The following is a 12,721-nucleotide window of genomic DNA, read 5'->3' on the forward strand; positions in this document are numbered from 1 at the left end:
TCTGCAGCCTGTTAGACTCAAACATCCAACCCAAAAGGCTGTTTGAACTATGTTTTGTGGACAGCTAAGAACAAGTTGAACTTTTTTTTTGCATCACCACTAAATGTGAGGACATCTACCTCACATTTGAAACTGCCTTCTGTTCCAGCTCCTCTACCACCCCAACATCCACCTGTAGGCATAAGGGGATGTTTCCTATCACTCCCCAATTTTACATTACATTATTGTAGTGGGTGATGCACTTGGAGTCCAGATCCCAAATCCTCACTGTATTCTGCTAGGGTAATAAGTCAGTCATTTCAAAATGTGAGTCTTGTAATTCCCAGTAGAGTTGAGGCTCTGTGGACATGGAGATAATTATACATTTAGAGAGATTAAATGGTAAATGGTATAGTGGCAAACAAACAGTAGAACAGAGTAATTTTTTTCCAGTCCCCTCTCCTCTTCCTGTTAAAAGGCAGTTTTTCCTTCCCACTGTCACCAACTGCTTACTCATAAGGGGTCATCTGATTATTAGGTTTTTTCTCTGTATTACTGTAGGGTTTGTTTGTTTTCTACCTTGTAGTATGAAGCATCTTCAATTGAATTTAATTTATATAGCACCAAATCACAAAAACAGTTGCCTCAAGGTGCTTTATATTATAAGGTATAAAACATATATTCTGTACATTCCTGTGTTTCTTGAGGAGAAACACGGGAATATACGTGGAATACACAGACAAAGGCTGTAATCAGCTTTTATTTTATCATTGTTTTCTGCGTGATGCAATACTCCAGATTTGCTTTACCTCAGTATTTACAGCGATCAAGTGTTTATGTTGGTGGTACACATAGGACATGGCCTGCTTTCTTCTGTGGTTACATTTGGTTGCAGAATGAAGCTCTCTTATCCACAGAAAACTTAGCAGGTAGAATTTACTTTAACTAGTCTCACAGGAGTACCGAAGCTTGACATTTAGGTGTGAGAACCGGTATATTGACAGGATTTTGAAGAGTCTTTGAGTGACACCTAGCGGCCAATATTACAAAATGCAGCTAATCTATTTTATGTTCACTTGGTTAAGATGAAAAGATATGAAGTTATTTACATTACTGTGTGAGAAAGAACTTAAGCGTTGGTTAGCATAACGCTCTGCGCTCGGTGCAGCAGTGGGTATAAGCTTTGGCTTTCACAACCCACCACCATAAAACACTAGACAAAGTTAGCCCGAGCAGGGAAAGCGCTTTCGTGACCATCGCCACAATTCAACTTTAAAAATGTTTAATTTCTGTAAGAAAACACGCACGAATAAGCGACATGGCATCTTATGATAAGCTCCTCTAAATGCTGTAAGTATTTTCGTGCTTGTTTGTGCTTGTTTTTCAAAAGACGTCGCTCGAAGCGGATGATGGACGACACAACTAGCTTGACGCTGGCGCGTGCGCCGTAAGTGCGATACATCATATCCGGTGAGAAGGGTCTTTTTTTTGTTTTCGCGTATCCGCCATTTCAGTTTTTGAAGTTAGTTGTCATCGGCGGCTGGGTTGTAGCAGGATTTGTGGCGTTAAAACGTATAATAGGACGGACAGAGCTGACTTCTGAGCACGAACCGAGCCAGAGTCCCGTTTTATTAGGTGCTTGAGCTTCAGTGTCGGAGAATTGATGCCCAAACGGCCAGCTGCGGATGTCGCCTGTTTACTAAACGTGCTCTAGGCGCTAAAGTTTTTGTATGAGTTGAACGCTCTGCCTGTGGATAACGGGAGGGAGAGCAGGGAAGGCCCGGTGAAGCCTCGGCTTTGGAGTGGTTATCATGGCTGGAAATTTTGACGCGGAGGACCGTGGTAGTTGGTACTGGGGTCGGTTGAGCAGACAGGAGGCTGTGTCTCTGTTGCAGGGGCAGAGGCATGGCGTGTTTCTGGTTCGGGACTCCATCACCAGCCCCGGCGACTACGTGCTTTCGGTGTCAGAGAACTCCAAAGTCTCGCATTACATAATTAACAGCATCAGCAACAACCGACAATCTGGTCCAGGTAAGCTAGCAGAGCTGGGGGTACGGGGTGGGGGGAGGCTTGATATTAGGAGATGCTGATGTGACCATTCTTGCATGACTTGCACCAAAGAAGATGCGCAATAGTACATTTTCCTGGCAGGCCAGACACACTGAAACATGTTTCAGTTTGACGTTAGCTCAGACGGACAATTCTCTGTGCGTTATGCAACACACTGTTTTTAAGAAATCACAAATTGATGGTTTGTGTGTCTATAGGTTCCGGAGTGGGCGGTATGCGTTCTTGAATAGCGCACTGTATCAGTGCAAGTCAGGCCCGGTGTAACATTATATAAGCCAAATTGTCAAACTGGAAGCAAATCACCTTAAAAAAAGAAGGGGGGGGGTCTCTCATAGACTGATTTTGGCAGGCTTTGATCTGAAAAAAGCGTCTGCTTGGTTGTCTTCTCCCACAATATTTGTTGTATTCCCTCATGCGTTTTCCAGAACACTTACTGGAAGAAACATGACATGTATGAGGAAAATGTAAAATAAGGAAACTGAAAGACTTCCTGGTCATGTTGGAAATCATCACCATCATACTTGTGTACTTAAATAGGCTGCCTTTAGATTTCCCAGATGTGAACACTAATAGATAAGGAAAGGAGTGTTTCGGATGAGTAATGATTTCATTTTTCTGCTTCTAACTTCACCTTTTACCTGCCCTCCCTCTTTTTCTCCAGGTTTGGCCCATCCAAGGTTCCGTATCGGCGACCAGGAGTTTGATGCACTACCTGCTTTGCTAGAGTTCTATAAAATCCACTACTTGGATACCACCACCTTAATAGAACCCATCAACAAATCTAAGCACCCCACTTTCATGAGTGCTGGCCCCGGTGGAGGCCCCCCACCACGCCTGGAGGATGAGTATGTTCGGGCACTTTTTGATTTCCCCGGCAACGACGACGAGGATCTCCCATTCAGGAAAGGTGATATCCTCCGAGTTCTTGAGAAACCAGAGGAGCAGTGGTGGAACGCCCAGAACTCGGAAGGCCGCACAGGGATGATCCCAGTGCCGTACGTGGAGAAGTACCGACCAGCATCCCCCAGTTTGGTGGCGGGGTCTAGCATGTCCGGTGCTGCACCTGGTGGGTTGGGGATGCTGGGGAACTCTGACGGCTCTGCAGGACCGTCTGGCGCTCCACTGCTGGGAGACCCCAGCCAGTACGCCCAACCCACACCCCTCCCAAACCTCCAGAACGGACCTGTCTATGCCAGGGCAATACAGAAGAGGGTGCCTAATGCCTATGACAAGACAGCCCTGGCTCTAGAGGTAAATATGGCTGTATGGGTATTTTAATTTTTTTTCTCCTTATAACATGCACTGGAAGCTAGGAGATAGTTAGGTAGACGGATGTAGATCCAGCCCTTTTAGCTTATCGAGACTGAACTCACATTCTTTGGCTCTCTTTCCCCATTGTGCTATTGGCCAGTTCTTCCTCATTATTTGTTGAGCTGGGTGAAGAGTAATCAAGGTCAGAAAGTGATTAAGCAGCTCTCTTTTAGGTTCTGTAGTTAATCTGCTCTTTTAATTTCTCCTCTGCTGAAATCAGTCTAGCACCATTACAGACTGACCTGCAAGTCTCTACACAGTGGTTATTAATACCCTGGCTTCTTCCTTGTAGACTTGTGCTCTAGTCAGTTGACGAGTGTTTGCGCTTTCCCCCAGATTTGAACCTAAATAGGAGACTCAAAGTATGACTGCCATTAAATGCTGCTCACGGCGGCTGGGCTGTTAAACTGTCCGGAAGTGAGAGCGGGGCTCCCACGGAGCAGGTCATTTGGGGAAGGAAATAGTTTGTGTTTGGGAACAGGACCATTTCCTCTGGTCTCTGTGAAGCCAGGAGTCCAGCTGAGCCACAAATGGGACTAGGAGGTTAAACTGAGCGTGCTCTGTCTCTGCTCCTCTGCTGTTGGATGGCTAAAGACACCTCTACCCACATTTTGCTTTTCATTCTGATGAACAAGCTATTTCTCTGGCTTGTTCAGCAGCCAGAAAAATATCTTCAATTTACTTGAAATTTGTTTTCGCATATGACAGAGACATCCTTTGTATGAACTGGATTCTGCCACTCCCACCTGTGGAGGACCTTTCTGGGTTAGGCCCATATGAGACAATGCGTTTTCGCCACTCTGTTTGGCCATCAGTTACTCATCATGGCAGTACTGGACAGTTAATTATTATCTTACATTTCCTTGATGGTAAAGATCACTGTTTATCTTGAGCAGTTAATTTGCGATATTTAAATCCTGCTTCATGTGACTCTGGTTATTCACTTGTTTTCTCAATTCCGAGGCACAAAACCTGTCAGTTTCACAGAGATGTCATTGTCACTGGAGTTTATTATAGAAATGTACTTAAGCTTGAGTCATCATAAAGGTCGAAGTCCATATAGTTGGAGATAAAGGTAGTAGGTATGTTACCGTGAACATGTGTAATTCCAGTAGCCGTGGACTCAGTTCGGCGCTGCAGCTGCTAATTATTCCTATTATTCTTTAAATTAGCATGTCTTAATACTAATATTTAATATTTTACTACATTGTAATCAGTTCCTAAAGAATTTTTACCTCTCTTAAACACTAACCCTCATTTGCATAAAACTTTCATATCAGTTGGACTGTGAAATGTCACAGTGATAGTGAAAGCATTCGTTTTATTATTAAACACATCAAAGACAGCAGACAAGAGTCTGACTATATACAGCAGGTAAAATAAATATTGAACATGTCACCAATTTTCTATGTAAATATATTTCTTAAGGTGCTACTGATGTGAAATTCTCACCAGATGTTGGTAACAACCCATCCAATCCACACATGCAAAGAAAACAAACCGTAGATGTCCATAAATTATGTTATGTTCAATAATGAGAAATGGAAACAGGGAAAAAGTATTGAACACGTGAAGAAAGGGAAGTGCAGAAAGGCACGGAAAGTCATGACAGCTGCTGAAATCTATCAGTAATTAGAAAGCAATCCTCCCACTTTATGGAAATTAATATCAGCTAGTTCAGTCCCAACTGATGCATTACAAAACGGTGTCACACAAGCGACATCTCATGATGGGTAAAACCAGTGAGCTCCCTCAAGACCTTCACAACATTATTCTTGCAAAACATACAGATGGCATTGGTTCCTGAAGGATTTCTAAACTAAAGACCAGGTGCTCCCCGCATGATATCAGACAGAGGAGTGAAAATGATCCGAAGAGTTGTCTAAGATTCTAGGAGCACTTGTGGAGAGCTACAGAAAGATCTGGAATCAACATGTATGATTGTTTCAAATGCACTCAACCACCATGGTCTATATGGATACTCAACACACAAGACTCCACTGCTGAAGAAAAAGCAAGTTGAAGCGGATTTAAAGTTTGCTGAATAACATTTAGACTAGTCTGAAGTACTGGGAGAACATAATCTGGTCAAATGAAACCAAAATTCAACTCTTTGGATGCCATAATACACGCCATTTTTGGAGGTCATAAAGCAACTGCACTCGACCCAAAAAACACCAGACCAACAGTGAAGTTTGGAGATGGGAACATCATAGTGTGGAGCCGTTTTTCTGCATATGGCACTGGCACATTTCATATAACTGAAGGAAGGATGAACAGAGAAATATAGCAAGACATTCTTGATTTAAAAATCTGCTGCCATCTAACCAGGATGATGAAGATGAAACAAGGGTGGATGTTTAAGGAAGAGAATGAAACACACGGCCAATGAAACTCTCAGTTGGTTTCAGAAAATAAAGCTGCTAGAATGGCCCAGCCAATCACTTGAGCTCAACCCAACTAAAAATCTATGGAAAGGCATGGCAGAGTTCATAGAAGAGGCTCACAGAACCTTCAGGATTTGAAGACAGAATCACACCTGAGAAATACATCTGACTAGTTTCTCCATACAGGAGACTTCTACAAGCTTTCATCACCAGCAAAGACTTTTGTATGAAGTTTGAAGTAAAATCTAGTAAGCGTGTTTTACACGTATAATGTTTATGGATGTCCTCAGCTAAACCTCAATTCAAATTTTACCAATACAGAGCCAGTGATGACACCAGTCTCAAGCCACTTTCAGCACCAAGCTTGATGTGGTCTCTGCTGTATAAAGGTCAAAGCAGACCCCTTATGCTCATTTCAAGCTCTGTATTCTCCCCTTTATTAATTTGCTATATTTTGCAAACAGAAGGTTTGAATAACAGGTGGCTGGGGCTTCTGTGCTCAAGGCAAGCGTCATGGTCATACTGGGTATATCCTCTCTTACTGAAGTTAAACATGGCTGAGGGTTTTGGGTCACAGGGATTACTTGTACATACGCTGAACTCATTATTTGAAACTTTGGCCATGGTAACAGTATATGTAAATGAGAGAAAACAAAAAGAATAATAAGGGGACTTGGTAATAAACTATTGCGAATCCATTACTCAATTTTTGGATAAACATTTACCTTTGCTCTGTTAAAACCCTGGAACAGTTTTATAACGGAGCAGTGTTGTGAGCGACTGACCTGCCAAGTAGTTTTAAATAATGACATCCACAAGCAACACTAAGTCATGCAAGCAGAGTCCCTTTGACTTTATGCTATCTTTCTACATGGCAAAGACAAAAGTATTTAAAGTTTTTTTCAGGCACATGTTGGAAATAATCTCTAGCTTCCAGTTCTCAAAAGAGAATATATGTTGCTATTCTCTTATTAATGTGGACATGAACTATAAAATATATAGTGGGACAAATATAAAGTGGTTTGATGGAGAAGACCTGAAAAACATAAGAACCCAAGCTGTTCCTGATTTACAGTCCATGCATCATACTTGTGACTCGTTACGAATTATAGTGTATTGATTGTATTCATAAGATACAAAACATCCAGTGTCACCATGCAACTTCTGCTACTGCAGTCTGTGGGATTATATAATTTCTTAATACAAAGTTTCTTTCTTATTTTTGAAACATCTTATAAGTTGCAGATGTGACAAACTTGTTTTTAGGTCAGTTCCAGAGATCCAGACTAACATCCAACTGGCTGCACTGGTGCTATCAATTCAGTTTGTTCAGACCAGAACATGGATTATTTTATTTAGGTGTAATTTAGACAATAATGTCAATATCTTGCCTTAGATTTAAAATATTTCATTTCTTTTAATAACGTAGTGCTGTTTTTAATCTGTTATATTTTTTAAATTATGAAGATTTAAAATATCTTTACCAGAAATACCAGAAATACCTTTTACCTCCTCCTTTTGGCACTACTCTGTTTTAGGATCATTCAGGTATCTTACTGTTGTTGGATACCTTGAGCTTTTTGTGTTTGAAGTGTGTTGACCTAGTAACAAGGTTAGAGTTGTGTGCAGGGAGGCAGACTGACTATAATACTAAAACCTCATAGCATTCCCCTCCTACTACAGCCGCAAGTACTTTGTTGGCCATTGTGGTTGAAAGCAGTAACTATTCTTCACCAGCTCAGCTAGTCTGCCGTTGCCTGCACCTGCTTTTACGTCATCAGTACATCATCATCGTCATTAACATAAAAAACAAAACAAGAAACTCTTGTAGTTGTAGTCCTTACTGCAGGGACTACACTGAATGTACACAGAACTCAAGTTAAAGCTTTAATATGTTTAAATGGATGGAATTGGCATTTAAATGTGTTCAGTAAAGTTCTTTTTATGTAAACACTAGTATTTTCAACTAATGAATGTTTTCATAACCAACCTTTGTCTTAGGTAAACGATTACCTATCTTCCTACCTATTACATACTGGAAATAGTGATAATAAATGACATCATTAATCATTACTTTTGTAATGCTTTTATAGAGCGTGATAATCCACTTAAAAGTCAGTGTGAAGAGGATCATTCTGCAAACGATGGTGATCATAAACCCACTAACCCACTGCACCCATAGTGCCACAGCCTCTACCATTAAGGGAAATAAAACGCAGCATAAGTAACTGAACTGTAAAGATAAAACGGCTCAGTATGAATGAAGAATATTCTAGCTAACATTAACTGCCATCCTAGAACTTGTCGTACACGCCCACACCGGATACTACAGGATTAGTGAACAAGTGCAAATATGGCGCACAACATACAATAGAAATTAGTTCAGTAAAGTTACATTATTAAGTAAAAAGTAATCAGTTTAATTAACTGAAAAGGGAGAAAATCTAAATCTGTAAACCGTGTGCTTACAGTCCCCAAACAGCTTAATGATCATCCAAGTAAAATTTTGATTCATTTATTTATTTGCAATACATGCACTAGATATAGCTAAAAGAAACTTTCCATCTGTAGTCCCTGGGTGCAGGCTTTTCGTGATGTACCAGTGTTGCTAAATGATAGCAATCACTTGTGGTAACTCAAAGCTAGAACATGGATTCACACAGTGAAACGCCCTTAATGGTTTTACAGCTAGAGCACAATGCCAAAAGCAAAGATAACAAGCATTTCATCACTGCAAGACATTTCTAACCACAAGTATCACTCTCACACAACTTGATGGCAACAAGAATGAGAATCTTTTAACCATATTTGTAGGCCATACTTAAAATGCTAAAAAGTACTCCACCCACTGATGCTTTGTGGTACTTAATTCCACAACCCAGATGCCTTAACTAAAAAAAAATAATAAAAAAGATATCAGTATTACTCAAATGTTGTAGACCAGAATTTAACATGAATGCATGTTGTTACAAACCAGTTCAAGGAGTTGTGGTGCGGTAGTTGCTCACTGTAGGCATAAGCACACTTTTAAATGTCAAGAAACTGTACTAATTGTCTGTTTTGCAGTAGTGATGATAGCTATTATATCCACTATTGCCAGTGTTTGCTCATGAAGAGTTGTGTGTAGTCTATTGATGCACTATTTGTCTGAGACCTGGTAATGATACAGTATGAAAACTGTCTCCAGGAGTTCCTCTTCCTTTATTACTCATATCCTCCAACAGGCTCTGCATACTGCTGGTGGGACAAAACCAGCAACCTGAGTTTTTTTTCTTTCTTGTTTTTTTAAACCCTCTTCTCACATTTTGTGGAACAAATAATGATCAAAAACAATGCCAGGTGTTCAATCGCCTTACTTCTGATACAAAAAAATAATAACTCGTGACAATTAATTGTAGAGACTTTTCAGCTACCTGGATAAATAAAACTGGCTAAAGTGCATTACCTATTTGAAGCAGCAGTATTGGGTGCACAGAGCGCAATACCTCTCAGAGGCTTCACATCCGGGATATAAAAACCTGTCCTGCAAATTCTTTGACACAGCTGCACCTGTCTGGTAAATGTTATCAGTTAGATCTTATGCCGTTAAGTCATCGCCTTCACAGACTTGAACTTTGGAACTGTCTGCTGCTCTTTGTTTGCTCAGGTTCAGTGACACAGGACACTCCCCTCCCTGTGCAGATCACCTGTAATCATGCATTACTTCACCCAGCAGCAAGCCCTCACCTACAGATCACTCGCATCTCTTGCTTGCTTCAAATGTTTTTCCAAGCATCTGAGTCAGTCTGGTTGTTCATCATTAGAGTTACTGCTAAGAAACTCTAATGATGAATGCAACTGCATGTGACATGGTGGTTTTTGAGAGGACAGTTGGATTAAGCTTGTGTCTCATAGTTTCTCCTCTCTCCCTTTGCAGGTGGGGGACATGGTGAAGGTGACCAAAATCAACGTGAACGGCCAATGGGAGGGGGAATGCAAAGGCAAGCGCGGCCACTTTCCCTTCACGCATGTCAAACTGCTGGACCAGCACAATGCCGAGGACGAGCTCAGCTGAGAGCGGACCGCCGGGCCTCTACCTGGACACTAGTGGTAGACCCTTCCTCGCCCCTCCTTCCCTCCCTACCTTTGCCTCATTCTACGTCCTCTCCCCACTTCACCTCACAGCTCCAGCTTTTATCTGCACCAAGTACAGTTTCAGAGAATCACTGAGAACAAAACTGGCCCTCACTAGACTTGTAATGCACATACCCTCCATTTCTAGCCTCTTACGTAGTCACAGTTACCCTGCGCATCCCCCACCTGCCCTCACTTACTGACAGACCGAATTCAGTCATCTACAGTGGAACAGATACATAGTGACTCGCCTGTTCTGTGGATCAGGCGACACCCTTTAGAACCTTCCCTCCATCGTAGACACATTATCAACACTCACTCCTCGGGAGACTCCTCGGCGCAGAGTTCAACCACTTCCTCTTTCTGTGTCGGAGCCTGTAGATAACTGCTGTTGTTTCTTCATCTGTCATCGTGGAACACTGTGGGGTCACTTGTGCTGCATTGATGTCAGATGGGAATCCAGCAGCAATCCCGAGTTTTGTATGTGCTTAGTCTTAGAGGACAGTAGGCAACCCTCTCATTTCCACACGGTGAATATGAAGGTGGAGATAGTTAGCTTAGCTAAATCAGCCGGTTGCAGTTAGCATGAAGGAGAAGGAAAACAGCTACACACTGATCAGGTTTCTTTGAAGTTTAGAATTAAACAAAGAAGACTGTGCACGTGCTAACCTTTGGACATAGCCTCTTCCATTTTCTGATCTTGATGCTAAGCCTGATCAGAGCAGCACAGTCAAACATGGCTCCATTTTTTTCTTTTCTTCTACATTTTCCTTCATATTGGACATGAATGCAGCACTATTCTGTGTTATCCACAACTCCAGTGTGATCAAATACAGCAGCAACATTTTAGAAAAGAGATTTAACTGATCTCCGTGGGAAATGATTGAGCTCGGTTTTGGAGGCTTGCTGTTCTCGAGGAGAACACCCAGTCCAACACTCACTTTACCCTCCTGCCTGGTGTCAAACGGAGAACTGAGTGAAGACCAGCACCTCGGAGCAACTTCATGTAGCTATAGCCATAGTTCTAGCCCCAGCAGCCAAGCAGAGAAGCTGTGAGACTGTCAAGGAGGTGGAGGCGATAAAGGCAACACTACATTCTCTCACTTCAGTTACCTATCCAGCAATCACCTATGACCAAGTACCACCAAGTAGTCTTTTTTTGTAAGAAAAAATAAGAACATACTGTTATGAAATGACGTACTATGTGATTATCATTACATGATAAATATTGATATTTTTTTTTTTTGTTTGTTTGTTTGTTTTTGTTATTTTGTAGTTCTCTTCATAGCTGGTTTAGTACCAAGGGGCGAAACACTTTTTACTGCTGCATGTTGGGAGGGAGTGAAGGGTGCAAAATGAACGAACTGACTTTTGGGGGAGGCACGTCTGCCCCCCACCCAAGCCCCTTACAGGGCCATGGTGTTCTCATTCTGCGTGTGATGTACATGATTGAACAGAGTGAATGTAGACTGTCCACTATACTAGTTAGTACTGTCTTTACATGTTAGTGCTCAACATTCAGCTCACAGGATTTACTGTAACAGAACTGACTCTGTGTTCAGATCTTGTCAAGTGTGTCCAAGAAAAGAGAAAGTGGTGGAAATATTTGATCCCTGGCCGTTTTTTGTTTTTAACCTTTTAACTATGTTGTTGCCATCTTCCACCAGTGTGCTCTTTTAATCCTCAAGCTTATGGGCCTTTGTTTCATTTGTGCTTCCTCAGTTAATCCTTTTGTCAGTCTTTAATTTAAAGCCCTTTAAGTTACAATGCACAAGCCAAATCTGCTTTACTGCTTTGTTCCTCTCTCTGTTTTCTTTATTTCCCACATTCTAAGTAGTGGTCTAGATTGCCTTTTTTCCCCCTCTCTTTGTGAAATTGAATCGGTTTTACTTGTTGACACCTGACAATCATCCCCATCATTTATCAAAATGCAGACTGGCTTGGATTGAAGCCGGCTGGGCGTGCGGCTTAAATCTTTACCAGAGTTAACCTGCTCAACTTTGAATTTGATCTGTGAGAACTTGATTTATCTTCCATGTGAAGGGTTCCTCTCAGATGCCATGGTACAGTGTTTCTGGCCAGCTCCTTGAGCAGCCTTTAGGTGGCACTGTGACAGCATTCAGAAGGGGCCTCCATGCTGAAAGTGTAATCCTCCAGTGTTTGAGATTAAAGGAGATGAAATTAGATTTTATCTGATGCATTCTGCATTGATATTTGTGCTCTTTAGATTGACATTACTCGTTGCTTCTCTGTCCTCATAGTTCTGCCCAGTATCTTCAGTCTCGCTTTCAGATTTCATTTTTGTGTTGGCCATATCCAGCTTCAATACTGTAATATTTCCTATTTAAAGATATTACTAAAAGATAATCCGGTCGATGAAATTGCATTCATCTTTGCTGCCAGCTTTCTGATAAGGTTCATTTTTATCTGTAATTTTGATCAAATCTGACTTCTATGTCATTCATACTGCCTATGGCAGGTGCTTAGCTACATAAATCATTACCTTTATAAATTGTGTTGCCAATGAAACCACCAAGAAGTATTTTTTTAGTAGCCCTGCATGAAGTCATTCATTTCCTTTCATGCAAAGGAAGGGGTGGCAAAACAGCAGTGGTAATTGTGTTAATATCAAAATGTGCCATTTTATTATAACACTATATTCTTTCAAGACAAATTACCTTTTTATTTTCTGTAGCATGTAATGTGTTAATATACTAGTAAATAAAGTCAAACCCATGACAAATGACTCGTTTTGTGTGTTGGATTTGTATATGATGGTAAACTACCTACACCTTGAGTCAACCATCACTTCCAAAAAACGTGGAAGGAGACTAACCTGTATTTTAATGCTGGCTTTTCTA

General features: G+C 41.3%; 1 protein-coding gene across 1 annotated transcript; it reads left to right on the top strand.

Moving 5' to 3' along the window:
* The first annotated feature begins 1,464 nt into the window (after nucleotides 1–1,464).
* crk (v-crk avian sarcoma virus CT10 oncogene homolog) lies at nucleotides 1,465–12,598 on the top strand. Its single transcript, XM_063493724.1, has 3 exons — nucleotides 1,465–2,010; nucleotides 2,711–3,300; nucleotides 9,664–12,598. The coding sequence occupies exons 1-3, from the start codon at nucleotides 1,791–1,793 to the stop codon at nucleotides 9,799–9,801; spliced, it is 948 nt and encodes a 315-aa protein (XP_063349794.1). The 5' UTR covers nucleotides 1,465–1,790; the 3' UTR covers nucleotides 9,802–12,598.
* Nucleotides 12,599–12,721: the final 123 nt, after the last annotated feature.

This window comes from Pelmatolapia mariae, linkage group LG14 (genome assembly GCF_036321145.2).
Source record: "Pelmatolapia mariae isolate MD_Pm_ZW linkage group LG14, Pm_UMD_F_2, whole genome shotgun sequence".
Lineage (NCBI taxonomy): Eukaryota > Metazoa > Chordata > Actinopteri > Cichliformes > Cichlidae > Pelmatolapia > Pelmatolapia mariae.